Source organism: Amblyraja radiata, chromosome 19 (genome assembly GCF_010909765.2).
Source record: "Amblyraja radiata isolate CabotCenter1 chromosome 19, sAmbRad1.1.pri, whole genome shotgun sequence".
NCBI classification, from domain to species: domain Eukaryota; kingdom Metazoa; phylum Chordata; class Chondrichthyes; order Rajiformes; family Rajidae; genus Amblyraja; species Amblyraja radiata.
Window position 1 is genome coordinate 1,771,754 of NC_045974.1, and position 25,718 is coordinate 1,797,471.

At 47.9% G+C, this 25,718-nt stretch overlaps 1 protein-coding gene across 2 annotated transcripts in view; it reads right to left on the bottom strand.

The window, feature by feature from the left end:
• Window positions 1-467: 467 nt before the first annotated feature.
• lrp6 (LDL receptor related protein 6) overlaps window positions 468-25,718 on the bottom strand; it is a 128,160-nt gene continuing 102,909 nt past the window's right edge. Inside the window, exons 14-23 of one of the 2 annotated variants that reach the window (XM_033037430.1) lie at window positions 25,313-25,524; window positions 23,986-24,176; window positions 18,799-19,008; window positions 17,650-17,775; window positions 16,568-16,804; window positions 8,994-9,104; window positions 6,489-6,719; window positions 4,987-5,123; window positions 3,801-3,898; window positions 468-2,651 (exon numbers count right to left, since the gene is read on the bottom strand). In XM_033037430.1, coding sequence (XP_032893321.1) covers window positions 2,369-2,651; window positions 3,801-3,898; window positions 4,987-5,123; window positions 6,489-6,719; window positions 8,994-9,104; window positions 16,568-16,804; window positions 17,650-17,775; window positions 18,799-19,008; window positions 23,986-24,176; window positions 25,313-25,524 — 1,836 coding nt within the window. In that variant the 3' untranslated portion in view covers window positions 468-2,368. The remainder of the gene's footprint in view (window positions 2,652-3,800; window positions 3,899-4,986; window positions 5,124-6,488; window positions 6,720-8,993; window positions 9,105-16,567; window positions 16,805-17,649; window positions 17,776-18,798; window positions 19,009-23,985; window positions 24,177-25,312; window positions 25,525-25,718) is intronic. The other variant, XM_033037431.1, reaches the window with a different exon arrangement.

The following is a 25,718-nucleotide window of genomic DNA, read 5'->3' on the forward strand; positions in this document are numbered from 1 at the left end:
TTCTTAAAGCTTTAAAAAAAAAAAAAAAATGAAGCGGTACAAAAAATGTATTAAGATATATGTGTTGTGTGTTATTGTAATTTACCGTACTTCTAATAAAAAAAAAAAAAAAAAAAAAAAAAAAAAACTACCCATTTATACTAATTCTGCACAAATCTAATCCAACTTCATTCTCTCCATAGATAGACACAAAGAGCTAGAGTAACTCAGCGGGACAGGCAGCATATCTGGAGAGAAGGAATGGGTGACGTTTCTGGTCGAGACCCTTCTTCATTATCTCCCTGTCGTTTATCAACCCCCCCCCCTCAGATTCTATCACTCACCCACATACAAGGAGCAGTTCACAGTGGCCAACTAACTCAAACCCTGAAATCCACGGTATTTTCACCAGCTTCTTCAGTTTGAAGAATTAAATTGACTAGCGAACATGATGTTCCTTTCTTTGGCATTTCAGTGGAAAAACTGTACAGATTTCACTGGCTTTTAATTATAAAAATCAACTTCTCATTTGTTACAACTTGATAAGAACAGAAAAGACTTTGTACAAGGTGCTTTATAAAAAAAAATCAGCTCACACACTTAAAGCACATTTTACATTTTGAGTGTGGACAAAAATGCTGGAGAAACTCAGCGGGTCTCGAAACGTCACCTATTCCTTCGCTCCATAGATGCTGCCTCACCCGCTGAGTTTCTCCAGCATTTTTGTCTACCTTCGATTTTCCCAGCATACGCAGTTCCTTCTTAAACATTTTACATTTTGAGAATGTTATTGACCAAATATTGGCCAGTAATTTAAGCCACACCCTTGCAAACAGTTGCGTTACTGGGATGGGGCAGAGTGGATGCTGAGGAGATGGTCACAGGGGTATCACCGAAATACAACTGTCTCTCCAAGTGGGAACGGGAGGGGGATAAGCATTCAGAAGCACGAGACCCTTCACTTGCAATCAAGGTTGCTGTTTTAGACACACCACCTTCAGATGCTTCATGTAGGAACATTTGGCACAGAGTTCCGCCATCACACGGAGGTAAGCTGGGACAAGTGAACCAGGCGGGTCCGACAGAGCCCAGACAGGTTAAACATTGTCATCTACAAGCTGACCGACACATGCTTTGTGACCAAAGTAGAAAATGTTAACCGATTTAAATAAGAAATGACGTCTGAAGAGCTCAACACAATTAAGATCCACCAAACTTCTCAGTCGATCATAGAGACTTTTAAAAAGTGTTCAGTCTTTGCTGTGAATGTAAATATTCAATGGTACCTTCTGGAATATAAAGCTGATTGCTGTATTTTTGCCCAGGACCTCATGATGGTGGAAAATTGACATTTGATACACGGAGAAATAAAAAGCTTATCTGGCCTATTAAAAAAACATCTGAGATTGTCGTTATCCCTTGTACTAATGTTTTATAGAAAAATAAAATAAAGTGTAACAATAAAACTATACATGAAAGTATTGTAAGGATATATGGACAGGCTTTACAGAACCTCCAATACAAGGTTATTTCATAGCTTATAAATAGGGTATCTACACAACATGTGATATAAAAATACACTCAGAACGTTTGGGCACTGAAGTTAAAAGCTCATTGAGTATTTTTAAAAGGTATCAGGGCATGCTTTGTATCCTTGGTCAGATCATTCTGTAAAACGTCACAGGTGTTTTGTCACCATTTTTTCCACGCTGGTTTTCGCGGCAATGAGAGCAGGCAAGAGGGGTTTTCACGGCACCCCATTTGCAGCCAGGGTGAGCGGCAGCTTCTGAGAGAGTTGGCGGCACACGCCGACTTCAACGCTGATGGCAGGTCGAGTGGCGGGACCCACGGGGACACTGGTGTGACAGGAATCTCCGTGCCCCGATTCTGCAGGTAGCTCTCCTTCAAGTGAGTACTGCGCAATCACACGAAACAAGGTCCCCCACCAGCTCCACACAGGAACACCGCACACCATCATCGTGTCACCGCTGCAAACTGACGCCCGCTCGCTGGCTCGGCCTCTGTCGATCCTCTCGAGGCAGTGCAGACACAAACCATTGTTCTGTGCCCTGTTCATCTATGTGCCAGTTTACTTTCATCTCTTCTTAGGTACACTTGCTTTTCTGCATTAAGGCATTTTATGTTTTGTTTGGAGAACATTTTTTTTTTTCATTTGTACAAATGTTTACAATTTTTTATGGCACGTCCAGCAGGTGCTGATAGAAAATATATAAATATCCTCTGTAATGTACAACTCGTTTCCCTCCCCTCCCTGTCTAATTTATTCTCACTGTACAAACCGCATGTCCCGTGTCCTTGGTATATCTTCCACCTAGTCTCTTCATATTAACAATTATTTACAGTGAGGGAAGAAGCGGTTTGCGTTGGTTCAGGAAGAGTCTGTGCATGGAGACGGGGGAGGTGGATACAGATGGTGGGAGTAACTCCGTTCTGTATAAGGCGACGGGGGGCAGCTTTCATAGTTCTCCTCAGCCGACAGGTACTGGCTCCGCGGTGTTGGAGGAGGAGGGAACGGCTCAGAGTCATAGTTCAGATCGCTGTAACATTTAGTTGGGGCCACTCTCCGTCCCGGAGTGTAGTCACTGTCACACACATCGGTGCTGCACGGAGTGGTGGGTGGCGCAAAGTTGCGGTAGGCGTACGGTCTGTAGCTGTGGACAAGGAAGGACACGAGGGCAATGTTAACAGCCGGTAGTTATTGCGATAGATAGATATATCATTGTCACGTATACTTGGTACAGTGGGATCATCTGCTTGCATACAGTACAAGTATGCAAATAGTCACTACGGAATGGGCGCAGAGTTACAAAAGTGTTCAACATAGTCCCTCTTCCTGCTACCCTCCCCCAACCCACCCCCCAAGAACCCGCCCCCAATCCAACCCAACTCACCCCCCTCAACCCACCCCAAACCAACCCCCCCACAACCCACCCCTCCCACAACCCACACCCCTCCCACAACCCACCCACCCCCCACGCCGACTCCCTCCTTGTTCTTGCAAAACAATGGATCACACAAAAGTTCATCCACAAATGAAAGTGATTCCTTGTAAAAGAACAAAAGTCACGGTAAACATCCCTTGTCATTTTCATGATGAATCAAACCCGATACAAATCTTTTTAAAGCGCCCATTTCTCAAGGTGACAGTGGTTCTGTTCTGGCTGAGTAAACTAGCAGGAAAGACACAAAGTGCTGGAGTAACAACACGTCAGGCCGCCTGCCGAGACTCGATAGAGCTGCCCCTCCCGCCAGCTGTGTTACTCCAGCATTTTGTGCCCATTCTCCGTTTTAACCAGCATCTGTAGCTCTTTGCTTCTAAACTTGTTGGACCGTTTATCTCCAAAGACACACAGAATTAAAATAATTTTAACCTAGTATTTTAGATCGAAGTTAACAAAAATAAATTGAATTGGCTATTAATCAGTCCACACTGTCCAAGCCCCGAACACTCTCCTCTCCAACTCAAGGTGAAGGGTTGATTTTATTTTACTCTAACCACGCTGATGTTCAAAACTGCTCCCCGGATCTCACACACAAGTCCTTCTCATCGTCAGATGTGGTGACACATAAATATTGAAACTGTAACATATTTTATCAAAAGGTAATCAGGTTTCTTTCAAAAACTTCTGGAAACTTGACACCGCAAATGCAAGAGTAACCACAGGAAGACAATGACTGCCAGAGAGGGGATACAGTCCTTTTATCTGGTTTCTGACTGCACTTTGTAAAGTTAACAGAGTATGATATTGTGGTTTAAGTGCTCTCAGTAAAACCCTCCCCTCTCCCTGTTCTCCGTTTACCTGTATGATCTATGAATAGAAGGGCTGTTTGAAGAGTAACCAAATTCCATGGTGTACTGTGACCGTTCCGTGGCCGGGGAAGGGGGCGGATTCAGCATCTGGAAGACACAGGAGACAAAATAATTCCAAGTAAACCCTTCACACAATGACGATCATTGGGCTAAACCCCTTGCAGCCGATTGAAAAATACAGCATGGAAACAGGCCCTTCGGCCCACCGAAGATAGACACAAAATGCTGGAGTAACTCAGCGGGACAGGCAGCATCTCTGGAGAGAAGGAATGGGCGACGTTTCAGGTCGAGACCGTTCCCTTCGGCCCACCGAGTCCATGCCGACCATAGATCGCTTGTTCACACTTGTTCTATGTTATCCCACTTTATACTCTCCCATGGTCCCTGCCAGTATACATCCTGCCATACCTCCCCCCCTCCTCCCCGAGTATATGTCGAGGATGCATCAGGCTCCAGGTGAGACTCCAGGTGAGGCTCCAGGTGAGGCTCCAGGTGAGGCTCCAGGTGAGGCTCCAGGTGAGGCTCCAGGTGAGGCTCCAGGTGAGACTCCAGGTGAGGCTCCAGGTGAGGCTCCAGGTGAGGCTCCAGGTGAGACTCCAGGTGAGGCTCCAGGTGAGGCTCCAGGTGAGACTCCAGGTGAGACTCCAGGTGAGGCTCCAGGTGAGGCTCCAGGTGAGACTCCAGGTGAGGCTCCAGGTGAGGCTCCAGGTGAGGCTCCAGGTGAGGCTCCAGGTGAGACTCCAGGTGAGGCTCCAGGTGAGGCTCCAGGTGAGACTCCAGGTGAGGCTCCAGGTGAGGCTCCAGGTGAGGCTCCAGGTGAGACTCCAGGTGAGACTCCAGGTGAGGCTCCAGGTGAGGCTCCAGGTCGGGGTGTGCCGTTTGCCTTGGCCAACAGCAAGGCTGTCTCACCCGCTAAGCCACCTCCAGCCAGAGGGTGGTGAATCTGTGGAATTCATTGCTACAGACGGCTGGAGGTGGAGTCAATGGATATTTTTAAGGCAGAGATAGATAGATTCTTGATTAGTACGGGTGTCAGGGGATATGGGGAGAAGGCAGGAACGGGGTACTGATTGTGGATGATCAGCCATGATCACATTGAATGGCAGCGCTGGCTCGAAGGGCCGAATGGCCTACTCCTGCACCTATTGTCTATTGAAGCCAAGCTGTGTACTTACAGGAGGGAAGTATGTGCCTTTTGTACTTGAGGAGCTGCTGGATGAGGCTCCTGTGACGTGGGCTCTGTCATACGGGGGTCCACTGCTGCCCCCCATAATACTGAGGGAACTCATCACAGACTTGCCCCGGGACATGCCTGCAATGAGAAACACAAACAACCAAATCAAATCACACTCACATATCTGCATTGTTTCACCTTAAATCTACAGGCAACATACAGATTTCACAACCCTTTCATAGCGTACCAGGGCCGCACGATGCTGCCTCACAGCGCCAGAGACCCAGGTTCGATCCCGACTACGGGTGCTGTCTGTACGGAGTTTGTATGTTCTCCCCGTGACCCGCTTGGGTTTTCTCCGGATGCTCCGGTTTCTTCCCACACTCCAAAGACGTGCAGGTTTGTATATGAACTGGCTTGGTATAATTGTAAATTGTCCCTGGTGTGTGTGTGTAGGATAGTGTTAGTGTGCGGGGATCACTGGTCAGCAGGACTCGGTGGGCCGAAGGGCCTGTTTCCACGTTGTAGCTCCAAAACGAAACTACTAAAAACTAAATAAATCCTCACTTAGTACAACTAACTTTATTTTACTATTAAAAATAATTCCATATCAACCTCACTACTCTTACATTGAAGGAGGTTAAATCAGATGAATCAGCCACAGTTACTGACCCATCTGCTCATTCACATAAAGCCTTGAATGCTGGAGTAACTCAGCGGGTCAGGCAGCATCTCCGGAGAACATGGATAGGTGACGTTTCACAGAGTGCTGGAGTAACTCAGCGGGTCAGGCAGCATCTCCGGAGAACATGGATAGGTGACGTTTCACAAAGTGCTGGAGTAACTCAGCGGGTCAGGCAGCATCTCCGGAGAACATGGATAGGTGACGTTTCAGATTGGGATCCTTCTTCAGACCGAAGACAGTTCCCACCCAAAACATCACCCATCCATGTTGTCCAGAGATGCTGCCTGACCCGCTGAGTTACTCCAGCACTCCGTGGGGGGAGGGAGGGGGAGGAATGACAGAAGTGGGAATGATCCTTGATTATGCAAAAATAATGCTACAATCAATAAAAATAATGCAAGCGGCTATATAAAAGTTGGGTTAAAAACCACACTAAGTCCCAGATGTATGCCGTGCTACGTTGGAGAGTCTAGGACTAGAGATCATCGTCTCAGAATTAAAGGACATTCCTTTAGGAAGGAGATGAGGAGGAATTTCTTTAGTCAGAGGGTGGTGAATCTGTGGAAATCTTTGCCACAGACGGCTGTGGAGGCAGTGGATATATTTAAGGCAGAGATAGATAGATTCTTGATTAGTACAGGTGTCAGGGGTTATGGGGAGAAGGCAGGAGAATGGGGTTAGGAGGGAGAGATAGACCAGCCATGATTGAATGGCGGAGTAGACTTGATGGGCCGAATGGCCTAATTCTGCTCCTATCACCTATGACCTCATGAGCAAGTTCAAGTCCAGAGTGTGGAATGACAATGAAGCATCTTTACCTTGCAGCGATCCCGGGAGAGAGCTGGTGTGGGGAACAAAGCCCAGAGGCACCGATGCCGACCCACGTACAACAAAATCATTTGTCATGGTCTCCGCGTCGCCCTTCATGCGCGGACACAGAACACGCTGGCAGATGAAGTACATGGCTCCGATCACAAAGACCGAGAGGATGACCCCGATAATCGAACCGATGGTGTTGGTGGGCTGAGGTGTTGGCTCCTCAGTGGGATCTGCAAGGAATTAACATGAGCGATTAATTGCCCTGTGTACCAACCACAGAACGATGAAACTCTTACGCCCCTGTCCCACTTAAGAAACCTGAACGGAAACCTCTGGAGACTTTGCGCCCCACCCAAGGTTTCCGTGCGGTTCCCGGAGGTTTTTGTCAGTCTCCCTACCTGCTTCCACTACCTGCAACCTCTGGCAACCACCTGCAACCTCCGGGAACTGCACGGAAACCTTGAGTGGGGCGCAAAGTCTCCAGAGGTTTCCGTTCAGGTTTCCTAAGTGGGACAGGGGCATTACTCTCGGCAGCTAAACATGAAGATCAAACAGTATTGCTGATTCGATCCGCGTCTGTTTTTGCTGCTGATAACCTGATCCATAACGCATGTCAGCTTTTCCACGCCACCGCCACCTCGTGCAGCCATGCTAGTTAGTTCAATATATGATTCGGAGCCTGTACACTCTACGCATTTCGATGGTTTCTGTATGTATCCAAATTAAAGTACTTGTTATGATATATGATGACTCTGTGTCATCAGTACTTTACACAAAGCGGGCCTGTAAACACAACACACGTGGATAACAAATAACACCCAAAAAATAAATAAACTATGGCACGGTGGCGCAGCGGTAGAGTTGCTGCCTCACAGCGCCAGAGACCCGGGTTCCATCCCGACTACGGGTGCTGTCTGTACGGAGTTTGCACGTTCTCCCTGTGACCACGTGGGTTTCCTCCGAGATCTTCCGTTTCCTCCCACACTACAAAGACGTACAAGTTTGTCGTTTAATTGGCTTGGTATGAATGTAAAACTGTCCCCAGTGTGTGTAGGATAGGGTTAGTGTGCAGGGATTGCTGGTCGGCACTGACTCGGTGGGCCGAAGGGCCTGTTTCCGCGCTGTGTCTCCAAACTAAACAAATAATCCCAATACTAATGCGAAATAAAACTCAAGGTCCTGAGTGCAACCAAAGGCAGTCCACAGTTCCTAGTTGAATTATTTGTCCATCTCAGTCACATCATCTTTGTTTTCATATTTTATTTCTTACAGCATTACTTTTAATTCCTTAAATCTTCTTAATCAAGTGCTTGAACAAGGAATGACCACTGTCATGTTCACTGTAAAAAAATAACCTGCTTCAGGTGTGCAGTTCTGCTGGAACCTGTAAGTTGGTTCCTTAAGGGGCTGTCCCACTTGGGCAGCCTAATCCGTGAGTTCCGGCGAGTTTGCCCTCGACTCATACTCGCAGTATGGTCGACACGAGGTTGTAGGAGGTCTTTGTTACTCTTCTTCATGCTCGAGAGTAGTCCCCGTGTACTCGAGGCCTCAGCTAGGTCGCGGCGTATTTTTCAACGTGCTGAAAAATGCCCGCAAGTAAAAAAGGTCGCCATGGAAAAGAAATCGATACTTTTTTTACTCGTAGGTTTAGTCGCAGTAGTTGGGCATGTTAGTCGTAGGTAATCGAGGGTAGTCGAAGGTAGTCGTAGATAGTCTTCATCATAGTCGAAGGGAGGTCGAAGGAGGTCGTCTTCACTCTCCACTATTCGGTGTCCGATTTTCCCAAAGTTAGTCGTAGCTAGTCTTCAACATAGTTGAAGGAGGTCTTCTACATAGTTGGAGGTCTTCAACGTATCATTTTTTTAAACTATCCTAAACTCTTCTAAACGTGCCAATTAGGTCGTGCAAGTGGGACAGCTCCTTTAGAAGCCTTGCATTGTGGAAATCATGTTATAAAAACAACTGTGTCAAAGGAAGAGGAAGTTGCAGCTGAACATGTTGAGAATCACAAGAAGAGCTTTTACTCCCATAGATTAAAAAAAACAGTATTATAATACACAGCATTTAAAAAATACTCTATATTATAATGTTTCATAGAGTATCACTGTGCAAGTGTCAATAGAAGTGATTCCTGACCATTTCAATGTAAACTGGGTTCTGAAGAGACAATGGCATCTGATTGCTGTGGGGGGGGGGGGGGGGGGTTACATGGAAACAGCTTTTTACCCCCCCCCCCCCCCCCCTCTTGATTCCAGGACAGATTTTTTTCCTCAAGAAAACAGTACATGGCCCCCAGATCAGAAATTGCTCTGAAATCTGGTTTTATTTTTGCCAAACTGTGCAATTTCATCTAAAATGGGAGAGGACATAATTCTTGTCTATCATTATCCACTTATTGAAGTAAACTAATCTACCGTTTTATTATGAAACATAAAACATTTCTCTCCGTTCAGAATTCAACCACAAACCAAGTTAGACAAGTCTATTATTTGGCGAATGCTTACAGCAGGTAACTTCATCTGAATTGTCAGTACAGTCGCTGTTCTGGTCACATCTTTGATGCTTGGCAATGCATTGGCCATTGGCACATCGGAATTGATCCATGGGGCACAGAACTGTAGGGGAAAGAGGAAAATAAAGATTCAACTGTGTCTGTCGAGCAGGAAGAATGGAGAATTTCACAAAGGGCACATCACAAGTACAAGGCAGCTTAAAGAGAGGAGTCAGTTTTGTAATGTTTTATTGGCCCTCCCCCTCCCCACAACCCCCCCTCCCCCCCAAACCCCCCCCCTCCCCTCCACCCCCCCATATGATGGGATTTATATTCAGGTAAACAGGTGATTTGGCCAGAAAATGGACTCCAGTGTTATCAACATATCTGAGGAAGGATGTGCTGGCCCTGGAGAGGGTCCAGAGGATGTTTACAAGAATGATCCCAGGAATGAGTGGGGTTAGCATATGATGAGCGTTTGACACACTGGGCCTGTACTCGCTGGAGTTTAGAAGGTTGAGGGGGGACCGCAATGAAACTTACAGAATAATGAAAGCCATAGAGTGGATGTGTAGAGGATGTTTCCACTGGTGGGAGAGTCCAGGACCAGAGGTCACAGCCTCAGAATTAAAGGGCGCACTTTTAGAAAGGAGGTGAGGAGGAACTTCTTTAGTCAGAGGGTAGTGAATCTGAGGAACTCATTGCCACAGACGGCTGTGGAGGCCAAGTCAGTGGATGTTTTTACGGCAGAGATGGACAAATTCTTGATTAGAACGGGTGTCGAGGGTTATGGGGAGAAGGCAGGAAAATGGGGCTAGGAGGCAGAGATCAGCCATGGATGAATGATGGATAGTTGCCAAACTGACCCTCCCACACCTGAAGACTGAAGGTTCGGCAACTTGAGCGTCCAGGAGCGAAAAAGACTACAAAAAGTAGTAAACACTGCCCAGTCCATCGTCGGCTCTGACCTCACTACCATCGAGGGGATTTATCACAGTCGCTGCCTCAAAAAGGCTGGCAGTATCATCAAGGACCCACATCATCCTGGCCACACACTCATCTCCCTGTTACCTTCAGGTAGGAGGTACAGGAGCCCGAAGACTGCAACATCCGGGTTCAGAAACAGATTCTTCCCCACAGCCATCAGGCTATTGAACTCAACTCAAACAAAACTCTGAACATTAATAACCCATTATCTGTTTATTTGCACTTTATCTGTTTTATTTATTCATCGAAACATAGAAACATAGACAATAGGTGCAGGAGTAGAGGCCATTCGGCCCTTCGAGCCTGCACCGCCATTCAATATGATCATGGCTGATCATCCAACTCAGTATCCTGTACCTGCCTTCTCTCCATACCCCCTGATACCTTTAGCCACAAGGGCCACACCTAACTCCCTCTTAAATATAGCCAATGAACTGGCCTCAACCACCCTCTGTGGCAGAGAACTCCAGAGATTCACCACTCTCTGTGTGAAAAATGTTTTTTTCATCTCGGTCCTAAAAGATTTCCCCTTTATCCTTAAACTGTGACCCTTTGTTCTGGACTTCCCCAACATCGGGAACAATCCTCCTGCATCTAGCCTGTCCAAGAATTTTTCCAACCCCTCATGTGTGTATATATTTATACAATGGTATATGGGCACACTGATCTGTTCTGTATTCATGCCTACTATGTTCTGTTGTGCTGAAGCAAAGCAAGAGTTTCATTCTCCTATCTGGGACATAAGACAATAAACTCTCCTGAAACACAGCCACACAAAATGCCTCTGCTACTGTTTCAATTCCGGATTGCAGCTCTCGATCCCACCACACGGTGGCGCACCCCATCGACCTGCCTTTGATCACTTCCAGTCTCAATCTGTCACGCTGGGTCCCAGACCAAAACGTGGTCTGTCCATTCCCTCCGCAGATGCTGCCTGACCCACTGAGTTCCTCCGCCACTTTGTGCTTTGCTCAAGTTTCCAGCAGCAGCAGCAGCAGCAGCAGTTTTCTTTATTCAGGTTTTTTCTAGACTTGCTTCTTTTCGACCAGACTCAGGGACAGCTTGTTTAAGAAGGAACTGCAGATGCTGGAAAATCGAAGGTAGACAAAAAGTGCTGGAGAAACTCAGCGGGTGCAGCAGCATCTATGGAGCGAAGGAAATAGGCAACGTTTCGGGCCGAAACCCTTCCGGGTTTCGGCCCGAAACGTTGCCTATTTCCTTCAGGGTTTCGGCCCAAAACTTTGCCTATTTCCCTAGTGCTCCATAGATGCTGCTGCACCCGCTGAGTTTCTCCAGCACTTTTGTCTACCTTCAGGGACAGCTTCTTCCCCCTCTGTTATCAGGCTTCTGGATGGTCCTTCTGTTGTTTAGGGCACTGTCCGATTCACCTCCACCCCATTGTGGACTTAGTCTATGGAACGAATGCACTGCAGCGCTGAAAACTGGGGTGGCGCAGCGGTAGAGTTACTGCCTCACAGCGCCAGAGATCCAGATCCAATCCTGACCACGGGTGCTGTCTGTACGGAGTTTGCACGCTCTCCCTGTGACCTGCGTGGGTTTTCTCCGGGTGCCCCGGTTTCCTCCCACACTACAAAGACGTACAGGTTTGTAGGTTAATACTTCGGTAGAATTGTAAGATTGTAAAATTGTAAAATTCAGGAAAGATTGAAAAGACTAGGCTTGTATTCACTGGAGTTTAGAAGGATGAGGGGGTATCTTATCGAAACATATAAAATTATAAAAGGACTGGACAAGCTAGATCCAGGACAAATGTTCCCAATGTTGGGCGAGTCCAGAACCAGGGGCCACACACAGTCTTAGAATAAAGAGGAGGTCATTTTGAGGTGAGAAAAAACTTTTTCACCCAGAGAGTTGTGAATTTGTGGAATTCCCTGCCACAGAGGGCAGTGGAGGCCAAGTCACTGGATGGATTTCAGAGAGAGTTAGACAGAGCTCTATGGGCTAGTGGAATCAAGGGGGTATGAAGAGAAGGCAGGTACAGGGTACTGAGTTGGATGATCAGCCATGATCATATTGAATGGCTGTGCAGGCTCGAAGGGCCGAATGGCCTACTCCTGCACCTATTTTCTATGTTTCTATGATATGGGGAGAAGGCAGGCACGGGTTATTGATAGGGGACGATCAGCCATAATCACAATGAATGGCGGTGCTGGCTCGAAGGGCCGAATGGCCTCCTCCTGCACCTATTTTCTATGTTTCTATGTTCCGAGTGTGTGTAGGATAGTGTTAGTGTGCGGGGATCGCTGGTCGGCGTGGGTTTTGTTGACCGATGGACCAGTTACCTCGCTGTGTCTAAACTATCTATCCAGCTCTCTGTAGCCTCTTCATGCTCCGCCTATTCAGTGTTTCCACTTTGAAGGAAATTACCCTGAATTCGGGAAATTCTGGTTGTCTTGGGGTAATTTTAAGGAAATTAAATAATTTCGGGAAATCCAGCCCACGGGATGATTTGGGGGAAAATAAACTATTTGAGACCGTCCATGCCATCGGAGTTGGGGAAGCACGCAGGAAGCATTTTTGAAAATTCCAGGAAATTTGGGATTCTATTTCAGGAATATTTGTTTTGAGGTGTGGAAGCACCGCGCCTATTGTACTTTGAGTTTGGCTTGACCCGAGTATAATGATTAGTATTAGCCAAGTGTATAAGTGTGGTATTGTACGATGAATCCAACAGCATGCAAACACTGTACCTCAGTACACGTCACACCCATAAACTTAAGACAGACACAGAAAGCTGGAGTAACTCAGCTGGAGAGAAGGACTGGGTGACGTTTCGGGTCGAGATTAAATTCCTTCCTGAACAATGAAACTAAATGCAACAAAGTGAATCGTAATCCTGCCAGTGTCATTCCTTGAAGTGGTGAGATATTCTCTTGGTGGTTGTGAAAGGTGATAGACAATAGACAACAGGTGCAGGAGTAGGCCATTCGGCCCTTCGAGCCAGCACCGCCATTTAATGTGATCATGGCTGATCATCCCCAATCAGTACCCCGTTCCTGCCTTCTCCCCATATCCCCTATCTTTAAGAGCCCTATCTAGCTCTCTCTTGAAAGTATCCAGAGAACCTGCCTCTGAGGCAGAGAATTCCACAGACTCATCACTCTCTGTGAGAAAAAGTGTTTCCTCGTCTCCATTCTAAATAATAATAATAATACATTTTATTTATGGGCGCCTTTCAAGAGTCTCAAGGACACCTTACAAAAATTGAGCATGTATAGGAAAAACATGTAAGGGGAATAAAATAAATAGTAGAGACATGACTAGTACACAAAGTAAAGACAGAATTCAATACAAAACACAGCATGAGGCAATTAATGCACAGATGAAAAGGGACGGGGACGTGGGGCTAAGGATAGGCAGAGGTGAAGAGATGGGTCTTGAGGCGGGACTGGAAGATGGGGAGGGACACGGAATTGCGGATCAGTTGGGGGAGGGAGTTCCAGAGCCTGGGAGCTGCCCTGGAGAAGGCTCTGTCCCCAAAACTGCGGAGGTTGGACTTGTGGATGGAGAGGAGACCGGCTGATGTGGATCTGAGGGACCGTGAGGGTTGGTAGGGGGAGAGGAGGTCAATGAGATATGTGGGGGCCAGATGGTGGAGGGCTTTGTAGGTGAGGACCAGGATTTTGTAGGTGATCCGGTGGGAGACGGGAAGCCAGTGAAGTTTTTTGAGGACTGGAGTGATGTGATGCCAGGATTTGGTGTGGGTGATGAGTCGGGCGGCTGCGTTCTGGACCAGTTGGAGTCGGTTGATGTAGGTGGAGCTGATGCCAAGGAGAAGTGAGTTGCAATAGTCCAGTCGGGAGGAGATGAAGGCATGGATGAGTCTTTCAGCAGCAGGCGGTGTGAGAGAGGGTCTGAGTTTGGCGATGTTGCGGAGATGAAAGAAGGAGGTTTTAATGACATGGCGGATGTGAGGCTCAAGGGAGAGGGTGGAATCAAAGATCACGCCAAGGTTGCGGGCCTGGGGAGATGGGGAGACAGTGGTGCCGTCGATGGTGAGAGTGGGGTTATTGATTTTGCTAAGTGTGGCTTTGGAGCCTATGAGGAGAAATTCTGTCTTATCGCTGTTGAGTTTGAGGAAATTATGTTGCATCCAGGTTTTTATTGCTGACAAACAGGAGTTGATATGGGAGAGGGGGGGGTTGTGGGGGGATTTGGTGCCAAGGTAAATCTGGGTGTCATCAGCGTAACAGTGGAAGTCCAGATTGAAGTGGCGGAGTATCTGACCAAGGGGGAGAATGTAGATGATGAAGAGGAGGGGGCCGAGTACGGAGCCTTGGGGAACGCCTTGAGTGACTGCGGCTGTAGCAGAGGTGTGGTTGTGGAGAGAGATGAAGTGGGATCTGTTGGAAAGGTAGGAACGGAGCCAGCTGAGTGCAGAGCCTTCAATGCCGAGGTCCTTGAGTCTGGTGAGCAGGATGTTATGGTTCACTGTATCGAAGGCTGCGCTCAGGTCGAGGAGGATGAGGATGTCGTTGAGGACTTTGAGGAGAGCAGTTTCTGTGCTATGGAGGGGGCGAAAGCCAGATTGGAGGGGTTCAAGTAGGTTATACGCAAGGAGGTGGGAATGAAGTTGTGACGCAACGATACGCTCCAGGGTTTTTGAAAGGAAGGGGAGGTTTGAGATTGGGCGGTAGTTAATGAGAGAGGAGGGATCAAGACCAGGTTTCTTTAAGATTGGTGTGACAGCAGCAGTTTTGAAAGCGGAGGGGACAATTCCTTGGGACAATGAGGAGTTGAAGAGATTAGTGAGGTAGGGGCAGAGTACGGGGAGGCAGGACTTCAACAGGGGAGTGGGGAGAGGGTCGAGGGAGCAGGTAGTGGGTTTGGAAGAGCTGATGAGTTTGGAGATTTCAATAGGGGTGACCAGGTCAAACTGGGAGAGGAAGCAGTGTGGAGGAGGGGTAAGGAGGTCAGTGGAGATGTTGAAAGGAGGGGCCGTGGTAGGTGGTGGAGTAGATGCTGAGGAGTCGGGTACAGGGGATAAGGATTGGTAGATGGTGCTGATTTTATCAGAGAAAAAGTGGAGGAATGAGTTGCAGAGATCCGGAGTAGAGGTAGGGAGAGTGTTGGCTCGAGGCTTGAGGAGGTTGCCCACTGTGGAGAAGAGGGTTCTGTGGTTTAGGCAGGGATCGGTGAATATGGAGGAGAGGTAGGCAGATTTTGCAGCAATGAGGGCATCTTTGTAGTCAGTGAGGTGGAGTTTGTAAGCTTCAAGGTGGACTGTGAGAGATGATTTTTTTATTAGTCGTTCGAGTTGGCGACCAGTCTGTTTCAGTTTACGAAGTGCAGGTGTGTACCAGGGTGAGGATGTGTTGAAAGTTACGGTTCTTGTTTTGAGGGGGGCCAGAGTGTTGAGGGAGGTAGACAAGGTGGAGTTGAGATGGTTTGTGAGATCATCAGGTGAGATGGGGGTTGAGTCCAGTGGGAGAGTGGTGGAGAGCAGGTCAGAGAGATGGTGGGGATCGATGGATTTTAGATTCCGGAAGGTGATTTCTCGGAAATGGCTTACTCTTTATTCTTAAACTGTGGCCCCTGGTTCTGGACTCCCCCAAAATCGTGAACATGTTTCCTGCCTCTAGTGTGTCCAAGCCCTTAACAATCTTATATGTTTCAATAAGAAATCCTCTCATCCTTCTAAACTCCAGAGTGTACAAGCCCAGCCGCTCCATTCTCTCAGCAAATGACAGTCCCACCATCCCGGGAATAAACCTTGTAAACCTACTCTGCACTCCCTCAATAGCAAGAATGTCCTTCCTCAAATTAGGAGACCACAACTGCACACAATACTCCAGGTGTGGTCTCACTAGGGCTCGGTACAACTGCACACAATACTCCAGGTGTGGTCTCACTAGGGCCCTGTACAACTGCACACAATACTCCAGGTGTGGTCTCACTAGGGCCCTGTACAACTGTACACAATACTCCAGGTGTGGTCTCACTAGGGCCCTGTACAACAGTACACAATACTCCAGGTGTGGTCTCACTAGGGCCCTGTACAACTGCACACAATACTCCAGGTGTGGTCTCACTAGGGCTCTGTACAACTGCACACAATACTCCAGGTGTGGTCTCACTAGGGCCCTGTACAACAGCACACAATACTCCAGGTGTGGTCTCACTAGGGCTCTGTACAACAGTACACAATACTCCAGGTGTGGTCTCACTAGGGCTCTGTACAACAGTACACAATACTCCAGGTGGGGTCTCACTAGGGCCCTGTACAACTGTACACAATACTCCAGGTGTGGTCTCACTAGGGCCCTGTACAACAGTACACAATACTCCAGGTGTGGTCTCACTAGGGCTCTGTACAACAGTACACAATACTCCAGGTGTGGTCTCACTAGGGCCCTGTACAACTGTACACAATACTCCAGGTGTGGTCTCATTAGGGCCCTGTACAACTGCACACAATACTCCAGGTGTGGTCTCACTAGGGCCCTGTACAACAGTACACAATACTCCAGGTGTGGTCTCACTAGGGCCCTGTACAACAGCACACAATACTCCAGGTGTGGTCTCACTAGGGCCCTGTACAACTGCAGAAGGACCTCGTTGCTCCTATTGATGGAATACCTTCACATTTCTCCTCATCAGACTTGTCCTGGCAGTTGGACTCTCCGTTGCACCTGAGGACTATGTCGATGCACTGGCCACTGGTGCACTGGAACTGGCTGTCAGAGCACACTGGGCAGTGTTGCTCGTCACTCTGGTCATCACACTCTGGGTATCCGTCACAGCGCCATGCCAGCGGGATGCAGTCAACATCACCTGTGGCACAGGTGAAGTGGTCAGGTGCGCAGGTCGGTGGGTCTGCAGCACAAACACAAACACACAGACAGCGTTAACGAGATTAACGGTAAACACGTCACTCCTCACACCCTGTCATAGAGGCGTGATTCATGTATTGCTCAGGATGAGAAGTTTGTGGCTTTGAATGAAAGCATACAATTCAGATTAAAATCTACCACTTTGTAGAACATAGAAAAGTACAGCAGGTCCCAGGGATGAGTGGGTGAACATATGATGAGCATTTGTCGGCACTGGGCCTCTACTCACTGGAGTTTAGAAGGATGAGGGGGTACCTCATTGATACTTATCGAATAGTGAAAGGCCTGGATAGAGTGGATGTGGAGAGGATGTTTCCACTGGTGGGAGAGTCTAGGACCAGAGGCCACAGCCTCAGAATAAAGGACTTTCCTTTAATTCTGGAGGAATTTCTTTAGTCAGAGGGTGGTGAATCTGTGGAATTCTTTGCCACAGAAGGCTGTGGAGGCCAAGACTTGGATAATTTTTAAGGCTGAGATATATTTTTGATTAGTGTGAGTGTCAAGGGTTTAGGGGGGAAGGCAGGAGAATGGGATTAGGAGGGAGAGTCATGATTGAATGGCGGAGTAGATTTGATGGGCAGAATGGCCCAATTCTGCTCCTATCATTTATCAAGTCAAGTCACTTTTATTTCTATAGCACATTTAAAAAACAACTCTCGTCGGCCAAAGTGCTTTACATTGGTATAAGAATAGTACAACAAACAACAGTGGTTCATAGATCAATACAAACATCATTATATCTCTACTTATGAACTCGAGTCTGAAGAGGAGTCCCAATCCAAATCGTCATCTGTCCAATCCCTGGATGAAATGTCAGCCAGCACATACCTCCGCAGGAGAGCTCGTCCTGATGTAGCACAAGGTGGACTGGGCACGAGCAGCGAGCAGTTCCGTCGCCCTTCACGATACAGATGTGGGAGCAGCCTCCGTTATCCTGAGCGCACGGGTGTTCAGCTATAGATCCGCAAAAACAACGACAGGTTAAGGTGCATCAGAGCCGGTGACCCATGGCAGAGTCACATAGAAACATAGACAAGCCTGCACCGCCATTCATTGTGATCATGGCTGATCATCCATAAATTCACAACTCTGGGTGAAAAAGGTTTTTCTCACCTCAGTCTTAAATGGCCTCCCTTTTATTCTTAGACTGTGGCCCCTGGTTCTGGACTCGCCCAACATTGGGAACATTTTTCCTGCATCTAGCTTGTCCAGTCCTTTTATAATTTTAAATGTTTCTATAAGATCCCCCCCATATCCATCTAAACCCCAGTGAATACAAGCCCAGTCTTTTCAATCTTTCCTCATATGACAGTCCCGCCATCCCAGGGATCAATCTGGTGAACCTACGCTGCACTGCCTCAATCACAAGGATGTCCTTCCTCAAATTAGGGGACCAAAACTGTACGCAATACTCCAGTGTGGCAGTCACTCAGCACGCAAACAGGCCCTTCAGCCCAACCTGCCCATGCCATCCAACATGCCCCCCATCTACACTAGTCCCACCTGCCCGCGTTCACCCCATGTCTCTCTAAACCTTTGCTATTAACAAAGTTATCCAGAGCTGCATCTCCTTCTGCGATGTTGATTGAAGAATATTTACAGTATTATCCTCATAATAGTCCCAATGCACCTCCATGGCTAGCTGTGAACTAGAGACTGCCCTGGACAGAGAAACATAAAATAGGTGCAGGAGGACATTCGGCCCTTCGAGCCAGCACCGCCATTCAATGTGATCATGGCTGATCATCCAACTCAGTATCCTGTACCTGCCTTCTCTCCATACCCCCTGATCCCTTTAGCCACAAGGGCCACATCTAACTCCCTCTTAAATATAGCCAATGAACTGGCCTCAACTACCTTCTGTGGCAGAGAATTCCACAGATTCACCACTCTCTGTGTTTAAAATGGATACAGATTTGTGAGAGGGAGAGGGGATGGAGGGGAGGGGGAGGGGGGCAGAGCTGATGCCATAATTACCAAATTCCTGTGGGTCGAGCTCTTTCACAGCGTGGATATCGCTGAGCTGGGCGATGCGGGCTTGGATCTTTGTCCGACTGTGACCATTTGTCTTCTCAATCCTCTCGATCATCTGCTGCTGTCTGTCGATCCAGTACAAGTGGTCGCCGAAGATGGTGAGACCCACGGGCTGAAGGATGTTCGCATCTTCCAGAACCACGCGGTTTGCACCTACAAATCAAGGACAAAGGGGAGTCAGAATTTACCCATATCGTTTTTTCCATCCCAGGTTAATTCAGACAACTGCAGAGGGTGGTGAAAATTGCCCAACGCATCACCGGTTCCTCGCTCCCCTCCACTGAGTCTGTCCAAAGCAAGCGTTGTCTGCGAAGGGCGCTCAGCATCGCCAAGGACTGCTCTCACCCCAACCACAGACTGTTTACCCTCCTACCATCCGGGAGGCGCTACAGGTCTCTCCGTTGCTGGACCAGCAGGTCCAGGAACAGCTTCTTCCCGGCGGCTGTTACACTACTCAACACTGTACCTCGATGATTGCCAATCACCCCCCCCCCCCCCCCGAACACTCCTCCCACCAGGAAAAAAAATAATTGCACTACTATGACTGAATGCACGTAAATATATTTATTTATTGCTCATATTCTATGTCGCTCTTCTAGGGAGATGCTAACTAACTGCATTTCGTTGTCTCTGTACTGTACACTGCACAATGACAATAAAGTTTGAATCTGAATCTGAACATTGGTGTTTAGCAAATCTCAAAAGTGCAGGAGGAACTCGGTGGGTCCAGTCAGCATCTGCGGAAGGAATTTCCCTCCACAGAGCGTAGGAAGTAACTGCAGACGCTGGTTTACACCGAAGATAGGCACAAACATGCTGGAGTAACTAGGCAGCATCTCAGGAGAGGAAGAATGGGTGACATTTCGGGTGGAGGCCCTTCGTCAGACTATTCCCTCCACAGATGGTGCCTGAACCTGCACTGTACGTAGTGGCCACGTTCCAACAGCTGCAGCTCTTGGCCACAACAATGATGTCAGTGACGTGGCACATGTAGATACAGTGTGGAAACAGGCCCCTCGGTCAACCACCAGTGGGCGTGGACTCGGTGGGACGAGGGGCCTGTTTCCACGCTGTATCTCTAAACTAAATTATAAAGTCCTAATGGGGCGATTTTTTGGGCGACGGCCGCAAAATTTTCAATGTTGAACATTTTTTGGCGACTGGCAACAACAGTTTTTGCTGTCGTAGGTTGACGTGGGTTGTCGCCAGGTGAATTCCATTAAAACTGGTCCCTGGCAGTCGCCTAAAGAGTCGCCTAACCCCTGTCCCACTTAGTAAACCTGAACGGAAACCTCTGGAGACTTTGCGCCCCACCCAAGGTTTCCGTGCGGTTCCCGGAGGTTGCAGGTGGTTGCCGGAGGTTGCAGGTAGTGGAAGCAGGTAGGGAGACTGACAAAAACCTCCGGGAACCGCACGGAAACCTTGGGTGCGGCGCAAAGTCTCCAGAGGTTTCCGTTCAGGTCTCCTAAGTGGGACAGGGGCATAACTGTTCTGTCCTTAAAAGCCCATTGTCCTGTCAGCAGCCGGTACAGTATGAGCGGATTTAATTGAATAACACACAGAAAAAATCTTTTCAACACACCTTGGGCCAGGTGACAGTGAACCAAGGCATTAACTGCATGAGAGTAATTCAAGCAGCTCTTGTGGGAAGAACTTTGCTCTCTGGTTACTGAATGTTGACGAATGTTTGATGAACTAGTCACTGTGTGGTGAGATTAGTGTGTTTCTGACATGGACGCAGAACTGGAATCACTGTGACCACACGCGGCCTGTCAGCTGTTTCCATTCCCAAAGTATTTTCACGTCACTGACAGACCAAAATAATAGTAAATCCTCAATCTAGCGGAAGAGATCGCATCGGCGCTTCAAACCGAGGGAAAGATCAAACCAGCAAGTCAGAGGTTAGCCGCAATATTTGTAAAAATGTTTTCCACGAGTCCTCAAGGGAGAAAACAAAAATGATTCCTGCTGCACATGGATTGTCACTTCAGTCTACACTGACCAGAGTGCAGCCACACACTTCTATTATCAGATGGAGTCCGAGTCAAACAGCTGGACATATTTACACTTCAAAACAGAATCGAAAACTTAGCTCCAATCCACAAACAACTGTTCAGTTTAGCTGGGAGATACAGCACAGAAACAGCCCATCAAGTCCGCACCGACCAGCCATCCCTGCACACTAACACTATCCTACACACACTAGGGATAATTACACCAAGCCAATTAGCCTACAAACCTGTACGTCTTTGGTGTGTGGGAGGAAACCAGAGCTCCCAGAGAAAACCCACCTGGTCACGGGGAGAACGTGCAAACTCCATGCACACAGCACCCATAGTCAGGATCGAACCCGGGTCCTTGGCGCTGTAAGGCAGCAACTCTACCGCTGCGCCACCGTGCCGTCCTTAAACTGAGACTAATACCAAAGTGAAATGTTGGGTTGCACGATGAGGTCTGATGCTTGAGTTTCTCACTGTGATAATCACAGTCACTGGACAGAACAGTGGTAGAGCTACTGCCTTATAGCGCCAAAGACCCAGGTTCGATCCTGACTACGGGAGCTGTCCGTACAGAGTTTGGACGTTCTCCCCGTGGCTCTGGTGACGTACAGGAAATTGGCTTGATAAATGTAAAAATTGTCCCTAGTGTGTGAAGGGGATCGCTGGTCGGCGCGGACCCGATGGGCCGAAGGGCCTGTTTCCACGCTGTACTTCGGCTTGTACTCGCTAGAATTTAGAAGATTGAGGGGGGATCTTATAGAAACCACATAACCATATAACAATTACAGCACGGAAACAGGCCATCTCGGCCCTACAAGTCCGTGCCGAACAATTATTTTCCCTTAGTCCCACCTGCCTGCACTCATACCATAACCCTCCATTCCCTTCTCATCCATATGCCTATCCAATTTATTTTTAAATGATACCAACGAACCTGCCTCCACCACTTCCACTGGAAGCTCATTCCACACCGCTACCACTCTCTGAGTAAAGAAGTTCCCCCTCATGTTACCCCTAAACTTCTGTCCCTTAATTCTGAAGTCATGTCCTCTTGTTTGAATCTTCCCTATTCTCAAAGGGAAAAGCTTGTCCACATCAACTCGGTCTATCCCTCTCATCATTTTAAAGACCTCTATCAAGTCCCCCCTTACAAAATTCTTAAGGGGTTGGACAGGCTAGATGCAGGAAGATTGTTCCCGATGTTGGGGAAGTCCAGAACTAGGGGTCACAGTTTAAGGATAAAAGGGAAGTCTTTTAGGACCGAGATGAGAAAATCATTTTTCACACAGAGAGTGGTGAATCTGTGGAATTCTCTGCCACAGAAGGTAGTTGAGGCCAGTTCATTGGCTATATTTAAGAGGGAGTTAGATGTGGCCGTTGTGGCTAAAGGGATCAGGGGGTATGGAGAGAAGGCAGGGATGGGATACTGAGTTGGATGATCAGCCATGATCATATTGAATGGCGGTGCAGGCTCGAAGGGCCGAATGGCCTACTCCTGCACCTATTGTCTATGTTTCTATGTTTCTATCTCCAAACTAAACCTGCGTGGGTTTTCTCCGAGACGTTCAGTTTCCTCCCACATTCCAAAGACGTACAGGTTTGTAGGTTAATTGGCTTAGTATAAATGTACATAGTTCCCAGCGTGTGTAAAATAGTGTTAGTGTGCGGGGATCGCTGGTCGGCGCGGACTCGATGGGCCAAAAGGCCAGTTTCCGCGCTGTATCTCAAAAGTAAAATAACTATTGCAACAGTCACACGACTACAAGTCCAGGAATAAGCCCGTTACATGCGGTGAAAGCAAAGAGAGAGTAACTCAAAACCACCAGAAATGATTAAAAGACTCCATCTTTGCAGTAAAGGTACTCAAAATAATGTTAAAACTGCTATTTTCTTGTATCGACACAAAATGCTGGAGTAATCACTGAGTTCCTCTTCATTAGTGCGGGTGTCAGAGGTAACATAGAAACATAGAAAATAGGTGCAGGAGGAGGCCATTCGGCCCTTCGAGCCAGCACCATCATTCATTGTGATCATGGCTGATCATCCCCAATCAATAACCCATGCCTGCCTTCTCCCCATATCCCTTGACTCCACTAGCCCCTAGAGCTCTATCCAACTCTCTCTTAAATCCATCCAGTGACTTGGCCTCCACTGGCCTCTGTGGCAGGGAATTCCATAAATTCACAACTCTCTGGGTGAAAAAGTTTTTTCTCACCTTCAGTCTTAAATGACCTCCCCTTTATTCTAAGACTGTGACCCCTGGTTCTGGACTCGCCCAACATTGGGAACATTTTTCCTGCATCTAGCTTGTCCAGTCCTTTTATAAGTTTCTATAAGATTCCCCCTCATCCTTCTAAACTCCAGTGAATACAAGCCCAGTCTTTTCAATATTTCCTCATATGACAGTCCCACCATCCCAGGAATCAATCTCGTGAACCTACGCTGCACTGCCTCAATCACAAGGATGTCCTTCCTCAAATTCGGAGACCAAAACTGTACGCAATACTCCAGATGTGATCTCACCAGAGCCCTGCACAACTGCAGAAGAACCTCTCTTTTCCTATACTGAAATCCTCTTGTTATGAAGGCCAACATTCCATTAGCTTTAGGTTACGGGGAGAAGGCAGGAGCATGGGGTTAGGAGGGAGAAATAGATCAGCCAGGATTGAAAGGTGGAGTAGCCTTGATGGGCCGAATGGCCTAATTCTGCTCCTATCACTTATGACCTTACTCCAGCATTTTGAGTCTATCTTCGGTGTAAGCCAGCATCTGCAGTTAGTTGGTAGACAAAAGTGCTGGAGAAACTCAGCGGGTGCAGCAGCATCTATGGAGCGAAGGAAATAGGCAACGTTTCGGGCCGAAACCCTGAAGGAAATAGGCAACGTTTCGGGCCGAAACCCTGAAGGAAATAGGCAACGTTTCGGGCCGAAACCCGGAAGGGTTTCGGCCCGAAACGTTGCCTATTTCCTTCGCTCCATAGATGCTGCTGCACCCGCTGAGTTTCTCCAACACTTTTGTCTACCTTCGATTTTCCAGCATCTGCAGTTCCTTCTTAAACACATCAGGTGCAGTTAGTTACTCCGCCCCCCTTCGTTCCGAAAGGTATCCCCGTAAACACTTCCTCTCCTACCCGACAGGTCGCTGCTCTCGATGCGGCGCAGGTCGGAGTCGGCCCAGAAAAGTTTGCCGAACTTGTTGTCGATGGCCAGGGTGACGGGTTTGCTGAGGCCGCTGAAGAACAGCACCTCGCGTTCCGTCCCGTCCAGAGCTGCCCGCTCGATCTGAGGAGACCGGTCCTGAAGGTTGGTGAAATACATGTACCTGGGGAAAAACAATAATTTAACATCAATAGACAATGGGTGCAGGAGTAGGTTAATTGGTTTGGTAAATGTAAAAATTGTCCCTAGTGGGTGTAGGATGGTGTTAATGTGCGGGGATCGCTGGTCGGCACAGACTCTGTGGGCCGAAGGGCCTGTTTCCGCACTGTATCTCTAATCTCTAAACTAAACTAAAATTGATTAGAAACTACAACTTCAACTTCATGTTCCTGTGACAATAGACAATAGGTGCAGGAGTAGAGGCCATTCGGCCCTTCGAGCCAGCACCGCCATTCAATGTGATCATGGCTGATCATCCCCAATCAGTACCCCGTTCCTGCCTTCTCCCCATATCCCCTGACTCCGCTATCTTTAAGAGCCCTATCAAGCTCTCTCTTGAAAGCATCCAGAGAACCGGCCACCACCGGCCTCCGAGGCGGAGAATTCCACGGACTCACAACTCTCTGTGAGAAGATGTTTCCTCGTCTGCATTCTAAATGGCTTACTCCTTATTCTTAAACTGTGGCCCCTGGTTCTGGACTCCCCCAACATCGGGAACATGTTTCCTGCCTCTAGCGTGTCCAAACCCTTAACAATCTTATAAACATAATAATGATCATACACTCCAAAAACAAATTCCATGATTAAACATTACATTGATGCGAAGAGAAGAGGCTTGGATAAGAGTGGATGTGGAGAGGATGTTTCCACTAGTGGGAGAGTCTAGGACTAGAGGTCATAGACACATAATTAAAGGACGTTCCTTTAGGAAGGAGATGAGGAGGAATTTCTTTCATCAGAGGGTGGTGAATCTGTGGAGCTCATTGCCACAGAAGGCTGTGGAGGCCAAGTCATTGGGCATTTTTAAGGCAGAGATAGATTCTTAGGTAGACAAAATTGCTGGAGAAGCTCAACAGGTGCGGCAGCATCTATGGAGCGAAGGAAATAGGCAACGTTTCGGGCCGAAACCCTTTTTGATTAGTACGGGTGTCAGGGGTTATGATGAGACGGCAGGAGAATGGGGTTAGGAGGGAGAGATAGTTCAGCCATGATTGAATGGCGGAGTAGACTTGATGGGCCGAATGGCCTAGCTCTGCTCCTATCACTTATGAAGTTATGAAGGGCAAATGTTGGATTTACCCCCTCTCTGGGTTGACGATGATGGCTCGTGGTCGATCTTGCTCTCCGTCTAGAACCACACCGATCGGTTTCCCATCCAGTCTCATGACGTTGATCACATTGGTGGCCTCGCATGTCCAATAGATGTAGCGGCTGTAGATGTCGATGCTGAGGTCATACGCCTGCATGTCTATGTTCTGGTTGGGGAGAGCACTGGTCACAACTGTGAAACTCTGCAACACAGAGAAAAATAAAACCCAATTAAAACAATTACAGAGAATATAGAAACAAGGAACTGGGCGGCACTGTGGTTGCTGCCTGACAGTGCCAGAGAACCGGGTTCGATCCTGACTGTGGGTGCTGTCTGTACGGAGTTTGTACGTTCTCCCTGTGACCACGTGGGTTTTGTCCGGGTGCTCCGGTGTCT